The following is a 26,305-nucleotide window of genomic DNA, read 5'->3' as shown; positions in this document are numbered from 1 at the left end:
GTAAAAAGAAGGATCTCTTACCCTTTGGGATGGACATGGAGAGTATTATGCTAATTGAAATAAGCCAGTCAGAGAACGACAAACATCACGTGATGTTACTCTTTGTGGAATCTAATGAACAAAATAGGTCCACAGACACAGAAGCATGGAACACACTGATGAATCTCAGAGGGAAGGAGAAGAGAGAGTAATCAAAGAACTTATATGTTTATGTGCATAACCCATGGACACGGACAATAGTGTGGTGAAGGCCTGAGGGTGGGGGCAGATGCAGGGTGGAGGAGATCAATTGGGGGGGACAACAATAAAGATAAAATTTTTAAGAATTACCCCGTTAATACCATGATAAAAAAAAAATCAAAATGAAAAAAAGAAAAAGAAAGAGGCAGCTCTAGTGGCTGCTAAGGCTGCTTGGCTGGCAGATCTGGAAGGAAAAGGAAGCAGCTGGCCAGATGTTCCTTCCTATGTGACCATGGTGCTGACCAACAGAAAGCAGCAAGTCCAGGAGGAGGGTGCAGTGGGCACTCACTGCCATCTACTCCTGAGCTCTGGCTCCAGGTAAGCCAGCTCACTGCAGGGCCTCAACCTGTCACTACAATCACTTGGGCAGCTTCCTTCCCTGGGACGGCCAGGCGCCGGCCCACTAGCATTTCATCAGAGATTAAACCCCAGCACCCAATAGTCATTTGCATTAAGAAGCACTTCAAACCCCCATTTCCTGCAGCCAGTTGGGCCCCAGAGCGGCCTGGGGACTTTGTGAGGGTTACCCAACAGTCCCAGAGCAGAAACAATGACAGCAGCGGACAACTGGAGACAGAGGGCAGCTTCTGTCTCTAGTCGTCCCCACTTTACGCACAGGGCGGTAGCTGAAAACCCAGCTTCACCTGCACCCCAGGAGGGCCAGGGAGGGGGCGAATCGCGGGGGGGTGGCGGCTTTCCGCCCCTGGGCGAGGAGCAGGGGCGAGGTCTCCGCCCTCCTCCCCGACACACTCTGCCCAGTCTCGGGGTTCAGGGCAACAAGTCGGGCCCCGTGTGACCCGGAACTGAGTTCCGAAATCCCAAGAGCTTCAGGAAACATCAAGTACAGCGATAACAGCCGTCCACACCCGGGGCGGAGGGGCCAGGGGCGCAGGGCCACAGTGATCCCCGGCTCCGGCCTCCAGAAAACCAACAGCCGCCCCAAGTCAAGGACCAGGGCTCAGCCCTTCCCCAGACGCACAGCCACTCCGCACCCACTCCCTCCTCACGCGCCCCAACACCCACAGCGCGGACCCCACCTCCGGCGCGCCTGCCCGGCCCGCGCGCACGTGCACCCCGGCCCCACACTCGCACGCCTGCCCAGGGTCCGACGGGCACCTGTCCCCCGCGCACCGCCCCGCGCACACCTGCCCGCTCCGACCCCCAGGCACCCACTCGCTTCCCCGCGGGTCCCCGCCCCCCGGCCGCCCGCTCCGCGCCCTCTGGGTTGCGCCGCAGCCCCGCAGCCCGCGGCCCTCCGCACTCACCGGCGCGCCGCCCCGGCCTCCGCGTCCCGCCGGCCCCGAGGCCTGGGCCCCGCCGCCCGCCGCCCGCCGCCCGCTCCCGGCCGCGGCTCCCGGGCTGGTCCGGCCGCTCAGCCGCCGCTTCCCGTCACGTGGGGCGGCCGCCCTGCGCGGGAGGCGGGAGCCGGTGTCCCTGCGCCATCGCCCCTCCGCGGCCGCCGGGACGCCGGGGCGGTAGGAATCCCTCCCCCGGCGCAGCGGCCGAGGGGGCACCCCCCGGGCCCGTCGCCTCCTTTCCGCGGGGCCACACAGCTCCTGCGTCGCGGGGCGGCCGGGGGGAAGTGAGATAATTCCTGTAAAGCACCAGACAGCGCCTGGCACAGGGTGGGCGCTCCCGCAGTGCCGGCGAGGCTGTCTGCGCGCGCTCCCCTCCCCGCCCGCGGCGCGCCGCGCGGGGAAGGCGCTGGCCTGGTCTGATCTGCTCCACTCTCGTTTCTAACGCCCGGGAAACGCTGGCTGAATGAATGAATCGCCCAGCCAGCCAGCCAGCCAGCCAGCCAGCCAGCCAATCCTGGGGAGAGCGTAACCACTCCGCCATCTGACTGCAGAGTCGGCCTGGGGCGCGGACTTGCTGGCGGTGCTCCCCACCGCCGATCGCTGAGGCCGGCCGAGAACCCCACATTTGCACGGTGCCCAGCTGCAAGGAACCAGGCGCAGAGGGGACACCTCCTGACTGCCCGACGCTGGGCTAAGGGCCTTGCAGCAATGATCTCACTTTAGCCTCCCCATGTCCCTACGAAGTAAGTGCTATTAATCTCTCCATTTTACAGATGAGTTGATGGAGGCAAAAACAACTGTATGACTTACCCCAAATTCCGCTGTAGTAACAACAGAACATTTGTGTCCTGCTTTAAATAATATAGGAGTAAAAATGTATATTAACAAAAAAGGGGGAAAAGAATTCAGAAATAATTACTTCCGTTATGAAAGGATTTCCCATAGGATTCTTAAAATGGCATACACATATGCGCGTTACTCCATCTGGAAACATTGGTTCCTCCTGGAACTCTGAGAAGTCTATTTCACACATGACAGGAGCCTATATGAAAATAATTATTCCATAACCGTGGAAATACCTGCACCAGGGCTAATTCTAAATTCCTCATGTTGTTTGGATTACATTTAAGAAGAAATATCAGTCATGTTTTTCAAAGAAATTATTAATTAACTTCATTTATTAATATTTATTCAATATCCCTTGGGTCCATACTAGTTACAAATATTTATAGCATGTGAAAAAGATGTGTTCTCATAGATGATGATGAAGAGTTGAACACAACTGAATGCTTTTAATAGTTGCCATCTACTCTCACAACGTAACACCCTCACACTCACCCATACACCTAAGGTTCTTCACTGGCTGTACAGTGTGTCTATTGAGTTTTTGCTGTGTCTATTTCCATGTAGGATGCACTCAACCAATACTTAGAATTCCTGACAATATCGTTAAAAGAGGCTTTTAATGCTAAAACTCTGTTACTCTAATTTATAAGCTTTCTTGTTAAAAGTACACAACTAATTTGGATATCAGTTTAGAATAATGAGGTTAATCAAAGAAAGGTTAAATTTATGATTTTTAAGAAATATTTTTATTAATTTTTAGAGAGGCAGGGAGAGAGAAACACCAATGTGCGAGTGGGACATTGATCTGCTCCCTCCTGCAAACGCCCCACTGGGGATTGAGCCCGAAACCTGGGCATGTGCCCTGACTAGGAATCGAACAGGCAACCTTTTGGTGCAAGGGAGGACACCCAACCAACTAAGGGACCCCAAACGGGGCAATGATTTCTTTTAGCAAACATGTTTCAAGAGATTTTACATGTTCTAGCTCATTTAATGATACACTGTATACACATATTCATATACTTGTAGTCTAGATTCAGTAAGAAATAAAGTTTTTGGACTGTTATTCCAATCAACTATCGCTTGAGCAGCTCCCATGTGCCAGGTACTACCATGGCAGAGGCGGCTGGCGACACTGAAATGAGGACATAGTCCCTGCCCTCAAGCAGCTTAATTTAGTTCAGTGGTTTCTAAAGCATGATGAGTAATCAGCAGTCCCAGCATCACCTTGGAAGTTGTTATAAATGCAAATTCCTGTGCCCTATCCAAACCTCCTAAGTCAGAAGCTTGGGGGTGACAAGCTCTCCAGGTGACTCTAATGCTCACTCAGTTTTGAGAACCACTGATTTAGTGGGATATGTGGAAGATATACCCTCCTAACCATATCCTAAGGTAAAACAGAATGTGCTCTGGAGGTTTGGTGAGGGGAGGTCAGTTAAGATGGTCTGGAGGAGCTGGAAAGGTTTACTGACATTCATTCAGCACACACTGCTCATATACTGTGTACAGCACTGTGCTAGGTGCTGAGAACAGAGATATAAGAGACACTGAAGGAGCTCATTATCAGGCGTCCTGAGATGGGTTTTACAAGAAAGCCAGTAGTAGTTTTTTTTTAAAAAAAGAGGACACCTGTAATAATTTCAACAATAATGATAAAAATAAAATAAAATTTAAAAAGACTGAAGCTGAGAGACTTGAGGGACTCACTCAAATCTTGGTGCAGCCGGACAAAATCTGAACTGAGGTCTGGCTTCCAAGGCTCCTTTCAAGGCAGCTGCTTTTGCCACTAAAACAATGTATTTGCCTTTTGGTGGAGGAAATGGAGATAATACCAGTCACACTAGTTTCACTGCTGTCATGAAAATGAAATCAGATTTTGGACATGGAATGCCATGATGCTAATACCATGAAGTTAATACACATAGCTCCAAATTGGGACATCCAAATACTTGCCTCAGCTCAGTTCTAAAACTCTGTTGAATTTTGGCAAGTTATTTAATCTCCTTCAGATCCACTTCCTCAGCACTAAAATGAAAGAACTGAGCTGAGTAACTTGTAATTCTGCCCAGCTCTGAAATTCAGTTTCCAGATAAAGCATCACATACATAAACGACGGTAAACTGCAAAACACCGCTCAACTTTATCTTTTTGATTTAGCATCTCACTTATTTTACAATTCTCTTTCAAGGTTTATCTTTTGGCATCCTCGGATGTTCATTTTTGTAGACAATGCAGTAACTTCCAATAAAACAATACATCATAGAAGATGCAAACCACAAGCCTTGGGAACTGTCTGCAAGTTTAAGTTTTAATGTGCAAAATACTTTGGGATGTATATCCCCGCCATAAAAGATGAAAGGGAAATAGAAAAGATTTTTCAGTAAATTACTAGAGGTTAATCAGCACTACCAGATTTTGTTTAAAAAACAAACAACTGTTACTCCATTGTAGTTACAAGCGCAGAGAAAATGTACTTGAATGTTAGTCTTGCTATTTCTTCATTCTCTGATCTTGAGCAAGTTATCCCATGTCTGTTTCCTCGTCTGAAAAAATAAGCACTCCAGCATCTCGTGTGCATCCCGTGGGGCTGTCCTGGGGAATGAGGGCATCTATAGAGAACGCAGCGCCTGACCCACAGTCAACGTCTAGAAACGTGTGGACGTGGTCACCGGCGCTCAGTCAGTCGTTCTCACCGGCGAGCAGGTTAACTGGACTATTACTTCAGGAAACCAATACTTAAGTGCCTACTGTGTGCTGGGCACCGGGAACTAAAGTCCCTGGCCCTACAGCAGATAAAAGCAGGATTAGGAAACAAGCGATAAGCATGTTTAAGAAAGAAAACGTGGACAATCTCAGAAGCGACAAAGCGCCCCATTGAGGTGAATGTCTGGGGCCATCCGGCCCCGCGCGAGGCGACCCCGGGGGTCCCTGCGGCCTCCGCAGTCGGCATCACAGGAGGCGCGACCTTCGCTTCGCCATCCTCTCGCCGGACTAGAAATGCCGCCGCGTCCTCGGCAGCCACCGCTTCCATGTCTCCCCGGGAGGACCCCCCGCGGCGGCCAGCTCCAGCCCGCAGCCGCGCGGGGAGGACGCCGCGGCGCGCCGGAGTGACGACACCCCCGAGCACCGGCACGTCACTTCCGGGACGCGTCCTGCGCGGGGCCTTGTGGGTAGCCGGCCGGGGTCTCCTGGCGACGACGATGGCGGGGGATGTGGGCGGCCGCCCCTGCGCGGACTCGGAGCTGCTGCTGCACCCTGAGTTGCTGTCGCAGGAGTTCCTCCTCCTCACGCTGGAGCAGGTGGGCGCCTGGGCGGGGGCCTGGGCGCGGGGACCCGGCGCGAGAGCTGCTCCGGGGGTCCCGGGGAAGAGGTTCTCGGGGGGCCTGGCGAGTAGAGAGGCTCGGGCCGGACCGGGGGTGAGAGGTGCTCCGGGGTCCCGGCGGGGAGAGGGGCTCGGGCGGGCCCTGCGGGGAGAGGGGTTGGGGCCGGCCCGGGGGGAGGGGCTCGGGCCGGCCGGGCGTGGGGGTGGTATTCGAGAGGCCCGGGGGCAGAAATGCTCAGACCCGCGCCCGCCCCAAGTATCCTCTGGCGGCGGACACACCCGCTGCCTTCGCTCCTCCCGCCCGGTTTGTGCGACTCTCCGTACTGACCGATCAGGTCTCCCCACGCCCCCTCCGGAAAAGAGACGCCCTTAGCATAACAGGAATTCCTGGGGATTAGGACTTACCTTTTTGGGTTCTTGATGACTCGCAAAGGAATCCTAGGCGACCCCCGCGGCCTGTGTGTAAGCGAGGACGAGGGGCGGGGGAAGGATGGGCAAGAACCGAAATAAGGGTAGTGATCAGAAACCGTCGGGGCTGGGAGGCATTCTCCACACTCTCACCTCGATTAAAGATGAGGAAACTGAGTCCCAGAGAGGTGAACTACCTGATTTAAAGTCACACCATTATTTAACTGCGGTAAATAATGCAGCTAGGAGGAGAATTCGGGGTTCAGAGTTCTCAGTGTAGCCTTTGCTCTTTTTCAGCTAATATGGCCTCTGATAGTAGTTGAAAAAGAAGCAAAAAGTGATAAATTTTGTTTAAAGTGGTAGAGAATTATTGACCGTTTCCTTGGCGTTTTATGTAGCATATTTTGTTTTTTGGTGTTTTCTAAACCTTCAGCACTATAATTTCATCAAGCCCCTCTGCCAAGTGGATTATTTTAGTGATGTCAGTTACCTTTGCCTGCGTTTCAAACTTCCTAGGTACATCAGAGTCTCCCAGGGCCTGTTAAAACACATTTATTGCTGGGCTTCATCCACAGAGTGTCAGAGTCAGTAGTTCTGGGGTATGGCCTGAAAGTCTGCGTTTTTAACAAGTTCTTGCTGCTAGTTCAGGAACCGCAGTTTGAGCACCTCTGCCCTTAAGCAGTGCTTCCCAAACTAACCTGCCAGTGAATTCTCTGGGCCTGTTGTCTAAGAGAACCCCCAGGGTTTCCACATATCTCTCAGTGAGTACAAGGTGAAAATTGATAATAAAGGATCATCTAGTACAAGAGAGAAAGGGAGTAAAATTTGTGCTTTTAAGTTTTGAAGGGAAAAAAGAGATTGGGGGAAGTGAACACAAGACATGGATTGGATTTGTTTCGTTATTTCTGCTGAATACACGTTTCCAGGCCCTTCAGAGTTGCAGTTAAAGAGCCCATGATCTCATTGCCATCCTCGTTTCCTTCCCTCGTTACTTTCCTTTTGTCTGGTTTTGACCCCAGGCAGTCATCCATCTTCAGTTCCTTTCATAGACTGGGACTATGTTATTGGAAATGCTCTTGCTGCCTCGTGTGTTGGCTGAACACTTGTGGACAGCAGTCGTCACACTGAGGACCTGTGACCATTGCCTTTAGAATGAGGCTGAACCTAATATTTACAGAGCTTAACCTATTTATAATATTGCTCTTGTTTCCTTTTCCACAGAAGAACATAACTGTTGAAAATGACGTAAGAATAAACAAAGACAATCTTACTGATCTTTATGTTCAGCATGCAATACCATTGCCTCAGAGAGATTTGCCAAAGAATAGATGGGGGAAGATGATGGAAAAGAAAAGAGAACAACATGAGCTAAAAAATGAGACTAAAAGGTACTTTTCAGTGGTTCTGGTTTTATCTTATATGACTAAACAATTTTGCTTGTCTTTTTTCCCCAGGTAAACTTAGGTTAAAATTTTTTTGTTTACTCAACAACTATTTATTGAGCACCAGGCATTGTGCATGACTAAAACTAACAAAATTCCCTGCTCACATTTTAATAGGAAGAAACATAATTAAAAAGTTAAGTAAAATATATGGTGTGTTACACTATGATGGATGGTAAGAAGAAAAAGCAGTGAGAGGGATTACAGTCTTAGTTAAAGTGGCCAGGAACAACCTCACTGAGAAATGCTGTTCCAATAGAGATCTAGAGAGCAGAGAGCAAGCTAACATTCCAGGCAGAATACAAGAATCGGGGTCAGGAGTGCGCCTATGAACAACAAAGGCCACCAGGGCTGGGGTGGAGAGACTCAAAGGGAGGGTAGGGACAGGTTAATTGGGGGTGAGTGGAGATGGTCAGATCACGAAAACTTTGTAAGTCATTGTGAGAACTGTGGTTTTACTGTTGAAAGGGCACTGGAGGGTTTTCAACAGAGTGATAATACCATCTGATGTATCTTTTAACAGGGTAATGGTGGCTGCTGTAGTGAGAAGTGATTTAAGGTCAGGGAGGGGAACAGGGAAGCCAATTAGGAGATTGCAGTAATCCAGGCAATAGCTGATGGTGACCGGCTGAGGTAGTAGTGGACTTGATAAGAAGTAGTTGGAGCCTGGATGTATGTTAGAGGTAGAGTCAACAACATATGCTGAATTGTGATAAAAAATAGAGTCAAGACTCTAAGATATTTGAATAATATAGAAATGAAGAGACTCTTGTAGTTTCAAGGACACTATTTAAAATTTTTAAATTTCAGAGAATTGTTTATAGAACGACAAGCAAGTGAATTTCCCTTTTATTTTTTTAAATATATCTTTATTGATTTCAGAGAGAGGAAGAGAGAGGGAGAGAGATAGAAACATCAATGATGATAGAGTTGTCATTGATCGGCTGCCTCCTGCACGCCCCCGACTGGGGATTGAACCCACAACCCGGGCAGGAATCGAACCACAATCTCCTGGATCCTAGGTCAATGCTCAACCGCTGAGCCACGCCCGACCGGGCTGAATTTCCCTTTTAAAGGTACATGTGATTAATCAGTATAGTTGGTTAGTTAATTAGGACAAAGTACCCAAAGATCCTTAAGGGGGCTAGTTATTTCTTTTCCTATGTCTCTATTATTGCAAGTGCATGTTACTGATTCATTACTGAATTTCCTTTTAGAGCCTTCTGTTTGTAAAGTTCTGTCATGGGCAATGCAGTAGTGACGGGAAGGTGGGGTGAGGGAGAATGCCATTCTACGTTGATTCCTGGTTTCAATCTCTAGTAACGACGAATGAAGAACCGTCATGACCGATTGGGAGATTATTCCCCAAAGATTATTCCCCAAGGAGTAGAATAGTTGGAAGAATGCTCATGTATGCTCAGAGTCTTTTGGAAAGTAAATAAATGTGCAGCCTCGCATTCAATTCAGATTGAGCATCTTTTTAGCTTAATGGTTGCATGTTGATACAGGCTGTATATTAGTGTCATCTTTCATAAATTTATGGATTATGCTGTGCATGTCTTTAATTTACTTCTGCTGACTCTTACTACGAAAGTATTTTCTTTGTCTTCACATTCAGGCACATTGTCCTAAGCAAAGCTTTCGATCCTGTTATATACACTTCACATGACAGTCCTTTTTAGTCCCTCAGTGTCATTTTGGAACGGATCTTTCGCTCTATTTTTAAAAATCACAATTTCACTCCTGTATCTGAGCATTAAAGCTGGATAATCTGAAAGATCAGGTGTTACTGAATCGCCTATTAAATCATCTCTGGAGGAGCTGAGCTCTAGAGAAGTGCTATGACATACCCAGGTCACACAGAGCCAGGGCCAGGGCTTTATTGCAGTGCACACTTGAAGTGCCTCGACTCTTAGACTGAACTCTCACAGCTGATGCACCTACTCTGAGTCCTTTAGTTTCCCTCCTGCAGTGGCAGTGGGTTACAGTGAGCTTATTTTTCATCTTCTACTAAATGGTTGTCATTGGTGACCCAGGAATTGATGAGCATGGCCTATCACCTGGGATCTGGTTAAAAGGCAGATTCTGAATTTCTTCCAAGCTCCGAAGATGCCCTGGAACAGTAAGGCTGAAGTAGCAAGGTCGAGTAGCAAGGCTGAAGGCTTCTTCCTGCTCACATTCTTTTAACATGTTTAATTAAAAAGTTTTCTTTATCATAAATCTGCTGTTTGAAGTATAAAGAATAATGATCAAATGAGTGCTTTTATTATTTTCATGATTAAAGTGGAAATTAGGTTTTCAGAAGCTAAATATGAAGACTTCCTAAATTTTAAAATTAAAGTCATACAAATGTTACAGTTGGTTTAGAAAATGCTTTGTCTTTAAAGAGACCTTAATGAATGAAATAGAATGCTCTGTATCATTGTATGTAGACTGTCGCTATGGTAGTCTTGGCATAGTTTTATAGTTTATTATCCTTTCTAAATAATAATACAAGGTCAAGATAACCCCATTAATAAGATGGTGATTTTTCAAAATTAAAAAAAAATTTTAGTCACTAGGAAATTCTGTTTTAAGTTCTGGGGTAGTTGGTTGACTGATATTTTAAAAATAACTCTTGTGTATACAATAAAGCTATCTTTAAATTTCACGTCAATAAATATTGAAACTTTAAAGCACCAAAAAATTGTTATTTCATTTAGAATATAACAGAAAATTTCATTTCCAGTGGTCTTACTTACAGTAGATTCTTGTCTTACCAGTCCTTTTTTTTGGTCATTGTTAGAAGTTTCCAGTCCAGTAACTGCTTTGCCATTCCAGAGGTATTTTTCATGAATGCGTCTCTTCAATTTCAGGAGTAGCACTGTAGATGTGTCAAAGAAAAGACCCCTCATTGTGTTTGATGGAAGTTCAACAAGCACAAGCATAAAAGTGAAGAAGACGGAGAATGGGGATAATGACCGACTCAGGCATCCCCCCCAGGCAGGCTTTACCAGTAATGCCTTTCGAAAGTTAGCAGATTCTTCTTCCAGCGTTTCGCCCCTAATTTTGTCTTCCAATTTGCCTATGAACAATAAAATGGAACACAGTAATAATGACACTAAACAGAACCATGACTTAGCACATGGGAAAGGTCCTTTGGGCCCCGTGAAGTTGCCGCCTCTGTCCCCCGTGGGAACTACTCCAGTGAAGCTAAAGCGAGCTGCTCCTAAAGAGGAAACTGAGGCCGCGGTGAGTGCCGGTGGGTCCCTGCTCCTGAGGGGAAACAAGGGCTCTGTCAGGCAGCTGTGCTGCAAGCTGTTTCTTAACCCTTGCATGATCTCTTATTTGTACCTCTCATTTCTCATGTGTTTGAACCCTGGAATTTTAAAATCCATGATGATAAACTAATGCTTTTTGCAAAAGTACACTCATAGGGTTTTGTTTTGTTTTTTGCTTAAAATGTATAAAGAGAGAAAGAATCTCTTAGGCAGTTACCCTGCATTTTTCTCATTTAGATCCTTTAATTAGCTTGCAACTAAAAGACATACTCTTCTGTAGCAAGGCTCAGTGTGTTAAGTAATTTGTGCAGGGTCGCACGTTCCGGTGGCACTGACCTTAAAACCACACTAGAGTCTTTAGGATTTATCATTTGACTCCCCTGCCCCTCAAATTTCCCTATCCTTGGGGAGGGATAGAGGACATTTGGGGAATCCACTAGGTTGTGTTCTATACTTAAGCATTTTATATGCTGGCAAATTTGATAGTTACACAGTTTATTTAGAGTTTAATTTATGAGATTATGTACACATCCAGCAGTTTTATAGTCTTTATTCCTTGTCTTAGTCCTTTCAGACTGCTGTAACAAAAAACACATTGACGATGGCTCACGCAGTAAACATTTACTTCTTATAGTCCTGGAGTCTGGGAGTCCAGAATCAAAGCACTGGCAGATTCTTTTTCTGGGGAAAGCCCACTTCCTGGCTCACAGCTGCCTTTCCCTGTGTCCTCATATGGCAGAGGGGCAGGGGAGCCTTCTGGGGTCTCTTATAAGAACACTAGTCCCATTTATGAGGGGCTTCACTTCTATTACCTAATCACTCCACAGGCCCCACCTTCAAATATCACATTGGGGGTTAGGTTTCAGCACATGACTTTTGAGGGGACACAGACACTCAGTCTGTAGCACATTCCTATAGTAGATACTTTGGCTTTACTATCTTCAAATTGTATGTCAAAGGGATCAAAACTTGGAGTAGTTCAGACAGTCTAAAATAGTAGACCCTGGAAAAAGAAAGCTACTGTGTATCTGACCAGCCCTAAGCTCTTATATTAGTTGCTTGAATCCTTTTAGCAGTCCTGTGATATAGACACAGTGGTGGTTCCCATTTCACAGATGAGAAAACAGAAGCTTGGGTAATTTAAGTAAGCTTGTCCAGGGTTCCAGAGTTAATATGTGGCCAGACTGCAGTTAGAATTCAGGTCTGTTAGGCCCCAGAATGTGCACTTTTGATACCATGTTTCCTTAACACTTCACTCAGTCACCGTTGTGGGAAAGAGGAAGAGGGTGGCAGGTAGGAATGGGGAGAAGAATCCGCCCTCATTACAACAAGCAGTGAGTGTCAAGGATTTTTCTTCAGTTTCTGAGAAAACATTTTTCTACTCAGAAAATTTTTACTCTTCTAGAGGCATGATTTTTAGAATTTTTATTTATTTTTAATCCTCATGTGAGGATATGTTTTCTGTTAATTTTAGAGAGAGGAAGGGGGGAGAGAGAACGAAATACCGATCGGTTGCCTCCCATACATGTCCCGACTGGGGATTGAACCCACAACCTAGGTGTGTGCCCTGTCTGGAAATCAAATCAGCCATCCTTTGGTGTATGGAAAGAGGCTCCAACCAACTGAGCTACACCAGCCAGGCTCAGAGGTGTGGGTTTTTATTCTGTTTTTTAAAATCTGTTCTGTGAAAGATACTGGATTGTGAGATTGAGGGAGGACATGGGCTCGGCAGGGAGGAAGCAGCCCAGGAGCAGTCAGTGGTCTCAACCCTGAGTGTACCTTAGGGACACCTGAAAGAACTTCAGAAATCAAAGGTCAGAGCCTTATCCCTGCCATCTGTGGGTTCCAGTCTAATTGGTCTGGGAAAACGCCCAGGTCTGGACATGTTTGTAAGTGCCCAGGGTGATTCTGAGGTGCAGCCGTTTGAGAACCACAGCTAGAGAAATGGGAGCCAGGGAGTCTTGCTCTTTTTCCTAGTCTCCTAAAATATTTTCCAGCAGATGGCAGCAAGGATCTGCCATTTGTATGTTGGTAGTAAACCTCCATGGTTTAAAAATGTTCATTTCAGTTCTTCTCTGATGTGTTTGTAAGTATAAACTGATTTCTGTTCATGTCTTTTTAGAATAACCTGAAGCCCCCCGAAGCAAAGAGGAAAATACAACACGTTACATGGCCATGAAGGAAAGTTTCCAAAAATGTAAATATAACTGTAGTTTTCAAACAAGTTCACATATATTGACAGTATTTACAGAGAGCTTGATTATTTTGAAATTTCCTAAGAGATTTAAAATTAGGTTCAAGAAAACGAAGTCTTTCCCTCCCCACCTGCCTTCCTCCCTTCCTTTAAAAGGAAAAAAAAATTGCCTTTTATTCCCTGATTAGAAAAGAATTTCTTATTTTAAAATATGTTTTTATTGATTTTAGAAGAAGGGAGAGAGAGAGAAACATCGATTGGCCGCCTCCTCTGCCCACCCCCTACTGGGGATCAGGCCCGCAGCTGGGGCATGTGCCCTGACCTGGAATTGAACCAGCAACCTTTCGATGCACAGGATGATGCCCAGGCAGCTGAGTCACACCAGCCAGAGTGAAAAGAATTTCTTTTTAAATGATTGGCTTAGGATAAGTCATTTATTTTGACCCTAGTCAAATCAGTAAGCTACAAGTCTGGTATAAAGCATCTGATAAATTTTAGGAATTATTCTCATTAGTCTGTTCCAGAGTTTTTTAAAGACTCAAATATTTTAGAAGTTCAAAATTTTTATTTCTTTTCCCAAGCAAAAGAATATAATAGTTCATCACAGTATTATAGTAAATACTGCCAGTTCACCCTTGAGGTTCACCAAGAAAAGGATATTTGCTGTGCTCAGAACATACAGATAAAATTGCTGTTCTTCAAGTGCTCGCTGTTGCTCCTTCTCTTGATGTCATAACAGAATGGATTTCTCAGGAGTTGACTGGTCTGTGTCGTCCCAGGCCCACCATTCAGGATGTTCTTGTCATGCAGCTGTCCTACCTACTTTTTTCACGAGCAGTCTGTGATCTCACTCTGAGCTCAGGTATCTCTCCCTCCAGGAGCTTAATGAGGCTGACTTTAAAAATCTTCAGGTGAATATTCAGTAATCATGTTAGAGGTGGTACCTGTTGGCAGAAAGTTTAGTGAACAGGAAGAGGGAGTAGAATCGTAGAATTTAAGAGAGTCCAGGGAGTAAGGCATTGAAGGGGGACATTCGGTGTGATACGGATAGGCCAGGAGAGGAGGTACTGAAGTCAGAAGTCAGTACAGTGACAGCATGGAGGTGTCCCAGTTGGCTGGGTCCCTGCTGGCGCAAAATGGATGCTCTCCCAGGGCTGTCACATAGGCGTGTCTACTGAGGTTTTGTGTGTGGTATTGTTCCAACTATATAGTTGAAGTCAGTGAGAAAATAGGGTTATACCTCATATTGGTAAGCTCTAGTGTCCTCTTTCCTGCTGTGTTTTTAAGCAAGTACAAGAAAAATTGATACTTTCCCTTGTATGACTGATCTTTGAATTGGGGTTTGTCTTTTCAGTACTTTTTAGAGCAGTCTCATTCCTCTTGCGATTTGTTAAAACAAGCATTTTAGATCAGCTATTGAGTAGCCTTACACAGAACTAATTCCACCTTGCAGGGGAATACTGTACTGAAACTTCAACCTGCAGTCCTCAGTCATCCCACTTTGACCCGGACTACACGTCTGTACACATAAGGCAGAGCAGATACATACTAGGTGTTGCCTAAATTGTTAATGTTATGGCAAATTGTTAAACACAGTTATCTGCAGGGCTGATGTATGTAGTACTGTTGAAGGACAAGTGTATTCCTACACATAACTATGTTAAGGGAGATTTTGAAAAGTGCAGATTTTAGGGTAGAATGACAGATTCTATTTTCTATTCAGTTTGGTCTGCTTTCATCTGCATTTCTCTCTTTGTTAAGAGAGAGTTAGCCATTTGACAGTTTTAAGTCAGTAGAAACTTATTTTTAGTTACTCAAAATTAATTTTTAATTTGTATATTTAACTTACAAAGTAGGTTGGTAATAACAGCTGAACTGTGTAACATTGTTGCTTCAAATTGAAGTTTATATTATGAAATTCAGAATCAGTGCTCATGTAGCAGCATGTTCTTGAGCTATTTTGAGTTTGAAATGTGTTACATACACCAGCATCCTGGAGCACTGGTCTTCAGTGTCTTTCTCCACATGTGAGGCCTGCCGAGGGACGGGAATTGGGCAGTAGTGCGAGGAGTCTGACATTTTGAAGTGTGGCTTTGGTGAGCTTTGACGTTGAGAAGGACTAGATTTGAATGGCTAACAACTTCGGAATCCTCTTTACTTGCTAACATGGCTTACTGTTGTTGCTCTTGATTCTATAGTTCAGTAAAGCCAGGTTTTCTCATTATGGGTAGGAAGTGAATGCACTGTGTCAGTGAGTGGCTTCTAAGGTGTAGTTATGGCACTTGATCACTTCCTGCCATTGGCAGGTGGTCTTGTTTCCTTCCTCCCCCTTTTTGTTCCCTGTTTTCCTTTCTCGTCCTCTTTCCCATATTTTCACACTCGTTGCTTTCATCGCCTTTCTCCTTCTTGTAGATCCTAAGCTTCAGGCTTAGGTTTACAAGTCATGTTGCTTGGCCCTGCTCACTCGCTGCGGGGTGAGGCTAGGCTGACCCCAACCCTCATCCACATGAGGGATCCCGGACTGCTCTGTGGGCTCGGGAGCGTCCCCAGGCCATGCGGCCCTGGGCTCAACGCGGCCTTCCAGTGGCTGTAGGCTGTACCATTTTCCAGTAGGCAGATCCGGGCCCTTTGAAAAGCTGGTTCAACTACTACTATGAGGCCATAATGTTTTTGCTAGTATTAAAATTCTTCAGAATGGTAATTATTATTTGAAATAATTTTTTGGTTGACTTCAGTTTTCAGAGATGATTTTAAAAGTGATCTAGAGGTTCATTCAGTAGCAATGACCTTTTAAAAACTTACATTAAGTAAAACTGCCAGTAGATTAAATCACATGTATGTAAGAGCTTCCTCTGTTCACTACTGTGGGACTTCAAATGTTTCTAAGTGTGCTCTTTTATTCAATGCTTGTGCAGGTTTTGTAATTCAGTACAGAAAGTTTAACCTTGTAATGTACATTTTTTGTATGTAAAAAGTCTTTTAAGTAGCCTTATCCTTATTTAAATAAACTGAATAAAATTATTGAGTAGGTCTGCCATTCATAAAAAAATAAAGTGGAAAAATATTCTGTAATGACTTGATCTCTTTTTATTTGAGTAAATTCTATTGAAAGGTGTCATTTTTTATAGTAAAACCTTCTGTACCTGGACTGATTGCGCTCAGGCATGATTCTGATAGTCCAACCATCTTGAGGCCCCTGCTGTGGAGGGAGCGTGGCTAGAGTGGCCGGATGTTCAGGACACCCCATGTGACGGGCTGACACACTCGCCACCACTATGCTTGGGGGGATGGAGACAAGTTCCGACCCTCATTCCTTGTACACTTAACTGGGACAAACCAGAGATTCATTGAGAGCTTATTTGTGTTTGGGTGATCTTAACAAAGCTAACTTCTAAACTGGTGTCTTAGGGTTGATAGTGAAGCTCTAAGTTAACTACCTTGGAATAGCCTCAGGTACCCTTCCCTAACTAGTGCTCTGCTGGCAGTTGTTTTTGGAGTTGGTTGTCTTCCCTGTTGTGGCAGAAGAAATATGTGAATTAAGTTCCTGCTCCTGAAGAGGAGATGGGCCAGTGAGCAAGGAACAATGGATGATTCTAATGGGAAAAGCCAAGCCTAATCATGGAACGGCGATGGGGGAGGTAGGGTGAGAAACTACAAATCTAGTGGTTGGGAAAGGCCTCTTGGAAAAGATGGTATTTTAGGAGGTGAAAGCTATGGGAAGCTCTTAGGAAACGCATCCTACTAATGGGAGATTGTGATCAAGAAAATGCTTCTACTGTCACCCCTGGACCCCTGCTGCAGCGTGATGGGGAGAAGCCCGCTGGCAAAACATGTCCTGCTGATAGTCACCCATTCCCCTGTCCCACCGCCCAGTGACTGACTGCGTGAATGTCCCAGGGCAGACCAGCCCAGATAGCTGCCTCGCAGGATCACGAGGAAATAGGATGAGTTGTATTAAGCCACTAAGTTTTGGTGATGGTTTGCTACCCAGCACTAGAAACAGACATCAGACTCCATGGTGACATGAACGCCGGAGTCTTCATGGGTTTTTAGACCAAAATGACTGGTGGGGAAGATAGTACAAAGTGAAGTCCAAGAAGAAGGGCAGAAGCCCGGTTCTGGAGACTCTTGGTAGGCTGCCAAGGACTTTGTATTTGATTCTAAGAGAAACTGGAAGCTGTTAGTGTTCAGACTTAACCAAGCGTTCAGTTCAATCAGAACAAACGACTGGTTACTAAAGTGTATAATAGTACTGAACATTTTTTTATCTCTAGTAAAATTAATCAGGTGCCTTGTTTTTTAGCCTTTGGGTAAATAGTTTGAACCAAAATATATTTCTTTGACTAATAATTAAACCTTAGAAGGCTGTAAAACGTGAGTTATGATTAAAGGTAGTTTTATAAATATAAAAACACCAAGCTAAACTTTCTGTTACGTCTATTCTTCCCTGTTACATGATTTTTTAAAATAAACTTTTAAAACATAAGCCTTGTAGAGTTTGAGGTGTATAGAAATATGGCTGAGGCAGTGTTGAGCTTCTGGCACTAATGTGCGTTGGTGTGAGTAAATATCGATACATTGTTAGCTAATGTCCTGTCCCAGGGTCTCGCCTTACCTTTAGTCTTCATAATAACTCAGACTCGCCTGGGCTGTGACAGTTTCTCAGACTCCTCAAATTTCTGGTGGCCTTGACAGTTTGGGAGCATAGTGGGTAGGTGTTTTGTAGAATGCCCCTCAATTTGATTTGTTGCATGTTTTTTGCCTGATTTTAAGATGGGTTAAGAGTTTCAGGAAGATCACAGAGGGAGCCAGACGCTGAGTGGAGAATTCAAGCTCGCCTGGACTTCCCCAAACAGCCCACTGAATCGTGGGGCTCACAGGCTCACGCAGAGCAGCACCACCCTTGGCTGCATTGCCCACAAGCACAGCTCTGGGGAGATGGGAGAGGGGACGGCGCAAGGACATTTGGAGGATGAGGTTATGGACACCCATGTGCCCGGCCAGGGCCTGCTCTGGCCCTGACTGAGAAACCGAAGCCTGGGTACTTGAAGGCGCTCCCCGAGGAGACGAAGCTCTTCTTGCAGCTTCCGAAGAGGTCTTGGTGTGCAGGGGACACGCTCACCCCTGTGGCTGTCCTGGTGCGTGACATCCTGGACCTGCTGCGTATGTTCGAGCCCAAGTGCCCAGATGCACCTCGACCCTGAAAGACGTCGTGGTCCACTCTGAGGGCCTGGAGATCTCTGTTGACGTGGAGTCCAGCCCCTTCCTCCCAGGCCATTTCCAAAGATCACTGTGTGGGGAAGACACCAAGCCGGGCCTGCACAGCCAGCACCTGGGAGTCAGGAGCACCCAGGGCCCTGGAGAACATCTGGACATCCCTGCACCCTTAGAACCATCTGTCTTCTTTTTCCTTCTTTTCACTCCCCGCCCCCAAATGCCTTACTGGCCCCCTTACCTGCCTCCCAACCCCCTTTTCATCCGGGCCCTCTAAGCTGCAGCCCCCTGCTTCAGCAACGTTCCTGCCCCTTCTGCGCGAAGCCTCTTGTAATGGAGCCAACAAGCCAAACTTCCCCACTGGCTGCTCTGCCTTGAGGAGCAGAGCTCAGCCCTGAGTTCTCCGCTGCCCCGGGAAGCAGCACTGCCTGGGCCCTCCTTAATGTCAGCATTCATGGAACACCCCCTGCAAGCCTACTCTGTGCTGTGGCTCAGGGGCTCTCGGGTGGGGAGAGGTGGGGCTGTTGCTGTTAGTGTGGGATCCCAGAGGGCATTCTGTCACCCTTTCCTGGAAGTTCCCTGCCATATGAAGATGCCCTTCCTCTGTGCTCTTACAACGTATCTCAATAAAACACATCCCCCCCAGTGAACGAAAAACCCAAAACCCCAAAGAGTTGACAGGCAAAAATCTGAGAGACCACAAGGACCCGGCTAAGTAGGCTGCTTGTCTGGTGCACTATCAACCAATGTGCTTAAAGGAGAGAAGACAGCCCTGCGCCCACACGACAGGAAACCTAGCAGCTAGGAGCCCGCAGAGCAGCTGTCCCGCGTGACACAGGTGGATTAGAGTCAACCTGCCCTGCTGAGGGAGGGAGGGGGGTGCGAAAGAAAGAATGAACAGGGAAATATAAAGAAAGAACAGGAAAGGGAGAGGCAGAAGGGGCAACGCGAGGTGGGGGCTGGAAGCAAGCAAGCAGGTTTCACACAGATTTGCAGCCAAATTTGACAGCCCGGATGGTGAATGGGACCCAGAACGTGACATTGGGAAGAAGCTCCAGCCCAGCGGAGCTCCAGCTGGGGGCAGCGCAGCTCTCTGCAGGAAGACACACCTCTGAGCCTCAGGAAACACTGCAGGTAGTTTTTATAGAGGTGACTGGTGCAGGCCAGAGCTACCCCGGTGCACAGGGAAACCCTGTGCCAACTGTGAGATGCAGCAGAAACATCAGGTGGGAGACACCGACCCCAGAGTTTTCAGGTATTAGACTAATCAAGTAAAAATCAAGCAAGTTTGCCTGCTATGTTTAAGGGAAGAAGACAAGCTGTAGATTAACTGTCCAGTATAGGAAACTATAAAAAGTATAACATATTTTTTGTCTTGAGATATCATAAAATATTGTAAAGTTTAAAATGTACAGCTTAGTGAATTTACATGTGTGTGTGTGTGTGTGTGAGTGACCACTCCCCAGATCAAGATACAGTGCAAGGGTCGGCAAACGTCCTGTAAAGGCCAGATAGTGGACCACCCCGCTTGCAGATGGATGGGCATGCTGTTTCCAATTCAACTTAGTAAGAGAAAGCAGACCACGTGCAGGACCTGGCAGGGTGACAGCTCGCCAACCACAACACAGAGCATCCTCAGCTTCCCAGAGCCCCCTCCTGTCCCTTCCCCGGCAGAGGTAGCCACTGTTCTGACTTCTGTCTCCATCACTGAGTCTTACCTGCTAACATCTGTATTATGCAATTTTGTGTGTTTTATTTCAGCTTAATAAAAAGTCTTGTTCATAAAGTGGCTTATCACAGAACTGCATTATTTTGGAGCCAGTCGGAAGTACTGTCCAAGGTGGTGCTTCCCAGCTGACAGGGGCTGGGTGGTGCTGGGGTGGAGGCCCTGCGGGCTCTGTACGTCTAACTGGGGGCTCCAATCTTAGTTCACTACTTTCAGGAATTTCCCCTTTATCTTTGGTTTTCAACATTTTTACTATGATGTGTCTGGGTACGGATGTCTCTGCATCTTTCCTGCTTTGAGTTTTTCCAGCTTCTTAGATAATTTTTAGGTTAATGTTTTTCATCAAACCTGGGTAAGTTTTCAGCTATTAATTCTTAAAATATTTTTTCTGTCCCTTTTCTCTCCCCTCTTGTATTCCTGTTTTGCACGGTGGTGAACTTAATGGTGGTTCACATTTCTCTGAGGCTCCACTTTTCATTCTTTTTTCCTGTTTTTCGAATTTTATGATCTTTATTGATCTATCTACAAGTTCATTGATTTCTCTTCCTAGCTCAAGCTCCTCTAGTAAATTTCTCACTTTGGTTATTGTACTTTTTTTAGGCTCCAGAATTTCCATTTGGCTCTTCTTTTAATGCTTACTCTTTATTGGTATTATTACTCTGATAATCATTATTATATATGTTCCTTTCATTCTTCCAACATGGTTTCCTGCAGGCCTTTGAACATGTGCACAGTATGTGCTCAGCCAGGCCAGAGGTCCTTAGCACTAACGACTGCTAAGCTTGGAGAATGCCCTCAGTCTGCTCCTCAGCGGGTGCAGCCTAGTCCATACCCAGCCTCCTCGACCCCCCAGGGACAAGTGGGACCCCATGAGGGCTCTTCTTCCCTGGCTTTTCTGTTAAACTTCTGGCTGGTCTGCCACTTGCTTTTTGCTACTAGCATCACAGCGTTACCAGCCCCCTTGTAACTGCTCGCCACCAAGATCTTTATTGTTCTTGACCAGCTAGGTAATTTAAGGTTGGATACGTGTAGTGTATCTGTGGTTTAAATAAGGAACAGGTAAGATGTTGCATAATGAAATTTGGAAAGCTATTCCTTTTTTGTTTTTTTTTTGGAATTCTGCTATTTTTATTTTCAAAAGCACATTTGCAGGAATGCTTTTACTTTTATACTATGAAGTAGAAGATGGCAAAACAACTAACAAAGGTGGATTGATTCTTTTTAAACCTCCAGCTAACTTAGATCTGGAAGGCCTGGCTCAGACGTGGTCACACACCCCTCACAGTGACAGCACGCAGACCAAGGAACTGACTGGCATATGCTCAGCACGGCCCGGACTGGATCCCCACCGGGCTTTTCTGTCTCACGGTATCATTATACCATAAGGCATCGTCTTGGAAAACTGAGGACCAAAGGGTGACATTGCTACTGCTCTGGAAAGGGAAGCATGCACTGTCCTAGCTCACAGGCTGGCTGGCGCTTTCAGGTGTGCAGCCTGCTTTCCAAGGTGACTTACAGACGCCCAACTAGCAGCTCAGTGTTGTCTGTAGACCAGCGATGCTGCCTTTTTCTCTCTTCTTTGCAGAAACACTTACTGACAGGCTTCCAGTGTGCCCTAAATTGCTCAGGCGCTGAGAATACACAGAACGAGACGCCATCTCTGGCCTCGAGGTGCTGTGTCTTGCAGCCCCTCACCCGTCGGAGCAGGATCCATGACGATGGGGAAGCTCTGAGCTGTCAGGTGGCCCCCAAGACTACCTTCAGTCTCATCAGCTGTATCAGGGGCTCACGTAACTACATCAGGAGCTCACGTAACTACATCAAAGGCAGAGCATTAAATTCCAAGAGAAAGAAAGTTGGGAGAGGGGAATAAAGAGAAAGCAGCGAGGGAGGGGGGGAGAGGGTGTGGTGCTGACCGAGGCTTTTCAATGAGGTGTGAGACAGTTTAGTTCACAAGCCAGCCCACCAGGACGGCACTTCAGACGGCCATCGGGGAGCATGCAGAAAGTGTCGCTCACGCTCAGAACCTCGACAGGCACTCACTGCTCCACACACTGTGCCGGGTCACTTTATTGCAAGTCATACAACCTCGCTGCGGGCCCTACACAAAGGAAGCTACAGCCGCAGCCGTGGGTACCAGCTCGCCATTGCTTTCAAGTTCGTGATATGTTAATTGCACTTAAAAATTAAATAGGCGGTGAAAGAAAGATACACGTCCAAAGACATTCAACAGGAAGTCTGCTCGTGGATTTGCCTTGCTCGATTATAAAAATTCAAAACCATCTTCCCCGCTAGGGTTTCCATAGGGTTTTTCTCCCGCCCTGGGACTGACTAGTACAAAGGATGGAAAGGTTTACACAGACGTGAGCATCACTGAGAAGCACAGAGGGAGCCTTGGCGCGGCCGGGGAGCCAGAGGAAGGAAACGCAGATCTGCGTGGCCAGCGTCACCCGGCGACTCAGATGTCCTTCCCACAGTCAGGGCACAGGATGTCATCCCTCTCGGTGAGGAAGCCCCGGCCCACCAGAGACAGGGAGCACTTCTTGCAGTTGAAGCAGTCGTTGTGCCACTGCCGCTCCTCGAAGGAGATGTACTTTGTGCCGCCGAGTCCTGTTAGAGGAGAAGCGACACGGTGAGGAGCGGAGGAGGGACGGTCGTAGTCAGCCCTGAGGGACGGTGAGGAGGAAAAGGTTGATTTTCTCCGGAATGGCCAGGAAAGACCTCACAGAGAAAGTGCTCTGTGGGCGTGACAGGAGGGGATGGACTTTTTCGGCAGAGGGCCGATCGTGGGACGAGTGACAGAAGCGTGAAGGGAGGGGGCAGGAGCTGGGTAAGGCAGGTCTCCTGAGGCTGGTGGGAGCCGGGGCTGAGAGGAGCCGGGAGCCGCCCACGAAGATGCAGGGACTGCGGAGAAAACTGTCTCCTCTTTTAAACAAAAAAGTAGGAACCCATTTCAATTTGGGTGTTTGACTCTGGTTTGATGACTAATTCCTATCAGATGTTTAAGGTACACTGGCTGCTTATCACAACAGAGCTGTGGTTTGGACTGGCTCTGAGCCCTCGTAAATAAAGTGAAACCAAGTCCATGATTTTCTTAGAGCTGGGATTGATTCGGATGGAATTTAGATCATGAATTCCAATTACCAAGAGTTAGTTCTTCCTGAAATAATGGGTCAGCCTGTCATGTTAAAAACAGAACCACCACCCTGACTTCTCCATTGGTAACACTCTGAGGTCTCAGCCTACCAGAAGTCTGTAATTTATCGAACGTCAGTTAGTTGCTTTTGTAACTCAACTGGCAAGGCTCACGTTAGGCATTAATCTCTTTCCCTGTGAGGCCTTGGAGCCCATCCTCCCTCAGCTGGACAGTGGCAGGGCTGGGCCTTGGACGCCTCCTGTAACACAAGTGCTAGTGCTCTTTCTAGACCAGCCAGCCCTGCTACACTAGCAACGCTTCCAACCCGCTTCTCCCAAGTATCTTCAGCTTTAAAAGAGAGTTACAATAAATAACCATTGTCACTAGAATACTGATTTTCTCTAATCCCACGTAAGCACTATGAAAGGCCTACAGACCACAGGACCTAGCCCCGAGGCAGAACACACCAGTGATGGAGGCCAGCGGCCTCAAACTCTTCTGCACACCTGAATCATCTGGAAGCTTCTAAAGCTTGCAGGTCATGGCCAAGTAAGTCACGACCCAGAGGGCAGTGACTTTTAAAGCTCCCCACGTGTTCTGAACGTGCTGCCAAGTTTGAAAAACAGTGGTTAGGGCAACGCTTAGGGACAGGCGCTGCGGGCGAGCGGGAAGACCCAGGCTCGCCTCCTTCCCTGCGCTTCCCAGGGCTGCGTTCCTTATAAATCAGAGGCAAGACCCTCCAGCAGCAAAAAGATTACAACTCACTTCATTGTGACACTAGCTTTACGGTGGTCTAGACTGAACCCGCAAGGGCTCCAAGGTTTGCCTATAGTTGTTTTCCTTTCCTTTTTTTTTTTTTTTTTTTTAGAGAGAGAAAGAAAGAGGGAGAAAGAGGGGGAGAGAGAGAGAGAGAGAGAGATCGATCTGCTGCCTCCTGTGTGCACCCCGACCGGGGATGGAACCTGAGACCTGCGTATGTGCCCTGATCAGGAATCGAACCCAAGACCTTTCAGCGTATAGATGACGCTCAACCAACCAAGCCGCGGGGCCCGGGCTGCACTTGTTCCCCTCCCGGGGCTCTGCCCAGCGGGAAGCCGGGAGCAGCGAGGCAGCCCCAGCGGGTTCACCACCCACATGTCTCCTTTCCCTCCTCAGTCCTGCTCCGCAGGAGATTGTAGATCGGGGCCAGGAGGCGGCTGGCAGGGGGACAAGGGTGGTAGTGACAGGAGCTGTGCTGGCAGCCATTCCAGGCTGGAAGCCTCCTTCAGAAGTTCCTCCATGTCCTCGGAATGACAGCAGAGGGGACAAGTGATACATGCGAGATCAGAAGGCAGCCCAGGGGCCGAGTCCTCAGGGCAGGCGGCTGCGCAGGGAGTTCTCACGATTCGTATAAAAGCCACGTGAACACTGAGCCCCTGCTCCTCAGAGCAGCACAGGTTAGGTCCCTGCGAGCCTCTGGCCAGGCCTCGCCATCAGTGCCTAGCCTCGCTCTGTCTCTCTGTCTCAAGACCTTATTTAATAGGAGGGTGCTGACGAATTGCATTGAGTGTGTGGCCAACGACGCGGTAACTCAAGCCCGAAGGAAGCTCAGTTAACTCGCGAGGCACCTCACAGCTGCCTGGCTCAGCAACCCCAGCACTCGGCACTGTCCTCGGGCCACGCTGGACAGGGCAAGCGCCAACCAAAAGCACAAAACTGCAGAAAACGTTACTAAACACACCACGAAAAGGACCCTGATTTCCAATGAGTCGCAACAAGAAGGCAGAGCGTCGCCTGCTCCCCCTGAACGGGGAAATGTCCACGTCAGGTGACCTGCATGGTCACCACACCTGTGCGTGCTGAGGGTGGTGTGAGCTCTGGTTCTGGAGGGACAGGTAACTGGGTGAGCAGGCAAGTGTGCAAACATGAGCTCTGAACGGGGCGGAGTGACAAGTAATAGTGGGTGAGCGGGCGAGTGTGCAAATGTGAGCTCTAAATAATGAGTGACTGAAGTCAGCACCGCTGCTCAGAAGAAGCTGGAAAATATTGATTCAAATTTACTTACAAAAATCATTTAAGTTTTGTTAAAGAAAAAAGTACTCAGGAAGGCTCTATTAGACACTTAACCTAACTCTCAATCTCGCGCAGATGTTAGGGGCTCTGGCTACAGGTACATTTTAGCTGCAGTTGGGAAGATTTCTGAGCATCGGTCTCTGCACTTCAGACAAGTAACTCTCCTCCTCTGGAGCCAAGTGTTCATTCTGCTTTTCCAGTGGCTCTTCTCAGCGCTACATCCGTAGTAACTACAATGAACACACACGCCTCCCACTTCACGCTGGAAGGGCTTTTACGTGGATTATGTGGCTTTATAAGGCTTTGTAACATTTACTTCCACAGACGTTACTCAAAACGGCATTAAAGGGGAACACACTAGGGCAGCAGACTTCTTTCCCCTCGAAAGGCTGCCGAGGGAAACCCGGTACGTAACCGGCGGTCATCCGACGTCTTAACACAGAAACATTTAAACGCTATGCTTCTCTTCTTTATAACTTCCCTTGGAGATATCTCTGGATTACACGAGACCAGAGAATCAGTGCATATCAGGCGAGTCAGCCGAGTCAGGAGACCTTGGTTCTAGGCCCGGGAAAAGGAACGTCGAACAGTGCAGGGGGTGAGGTGTGCAGCTCCCCGGGGGCGCTGGCCAGGCCCGTGTGCTGCATGTGTCCGCCACCTGCCACCTTCCCTTGACTCGGATCAGGGGCCTGCCACAGAGCGGGAGCCCTACGTTGTGTGACTTCTCCTGCGCTGTGTAGAGTCTCCCACTCCCCCATTCCAGCCTCGTCACCGATTTGGGTGGCAACACGTGAGCACTGACAAGACTAGTCTCACCAGCCGTCTGCTCCCCACACTGAAGTTCTCGTGTTTCCTAGTGGAGGCCAGTGCCTGGTCTGCCAGCCACCAGCTGTGGACTCTCACCTTGCCCAGCCCTTTGGGGGATATGAAAGAACTACCGAGAAGGTTGTCCGCGCCCTTCACTGGGCCAGGGCCCTGGATGAGGTGGGACAGTCTCTCCAAGGCTCTGTGGAGCAGCTTCGGGAACCAGCACAGCTGCTAAGGTGCAACTCCCCATGTCCCTGTGCTTCTAAGGCTGTCGTACACTCACAGGCTGCAGTTTTGGAGGTAATTCAACCGCAGCAGAAATAAACCACCTCTTGAGAACAGGCCATTCATAGGTTTTCA

At 47.5% G+C, this 26,305-nt stretch overlaps 2 protein-coding genes across 2 annotated transcripts in view; one reads left to right on the top strand and one right to left on the bottom strand.

Moving 5' to 3' along the window:
- Positions 1-5,583: 5,583 nt before the first annotated feature.
- Positions 5,584-16,082, top strand: TSLIG2 (tRNA splicing ligase complex subunit 2). Its single transcript, XM_016199473.2, has 4 exons — positions 5,584-5,683; positions 7,336-7,502; positions 10,412-10,787; positions 12,939-16,082. The coding sequence occupies exons 1-4, from the start codon at positions 5,585-5,587 to the stop codon at positions 12,993-12,995; spliced, it is 699 nt and encodes a 232-aa protein (XP_016054959.2). The 5' UTR covers position 5,584; the 3' UTR covers positions 12,996-16,082.
- Positions 16,083-22,002: 5,920 nt separating this feature from the next.
- FHL2 (four and a half LIM domains 2) overlaps positions 22,003-26,305 on the bottom strand; it is a 28,431-nt gene continuing 24,128 nt past the window's right edge. The window contains exon 5 of the mRNA XM_016199472.2: positions 22,003-22,560. Coding sequence (XP_016054958.1) covers positions 22,409-22,560 — 152 coding nt within the window. The 3' untranslated portion in view covers positions 22,003-22,408. The remainder of the gene's footprint in view (positions 22,561-26,305) is intronic.

The sequence above is a fragment of the Miniopterus natalensis genome, chromosome 13 (assembly GCF_054644295.1).
Source record: "Miniopterus natalensis isolate mMinNat1 chromosome 13, mMinNat1.hap1, whole genome shotgun sequence".
In the NCBI taxonomy this organism is placed as follows: domain Eukaryota; kingdom Metazoa; phylum Chordata; class Mammalia; order Chiroptera; family Miniopteridae; genus Miniopterus; species Miniopterus natalensis.
Note: the sequence above shows the minus strand (reverse complement) of the source record. Positions and strands in the feature narration are given on the sequence as shown.

Coding starts and splice junctions, on each gene's coding strand:
- TSLIG2 (XM_016199473.2), top strand. CDS start 5,585: ATGGCGGGGGATGTGGGCGGCCGCCCCTGCGCGGACTCGGAGCTGCTG. Junction 5,684..7,335: donor TCCTCCTCACGCTGGAGCAG/GTGGGCGCCTGG, acceptor CCTTTTCCACAG/AAGAACATAACTGTTGAAAA. Junction 10,788..12,938: donor AAGAGGAAACTGAGGCCGCG/GTGAGTGCCGGT, acceptor ATGTCTTTTTAG/AATAACCTGAAGCCCCCCGA.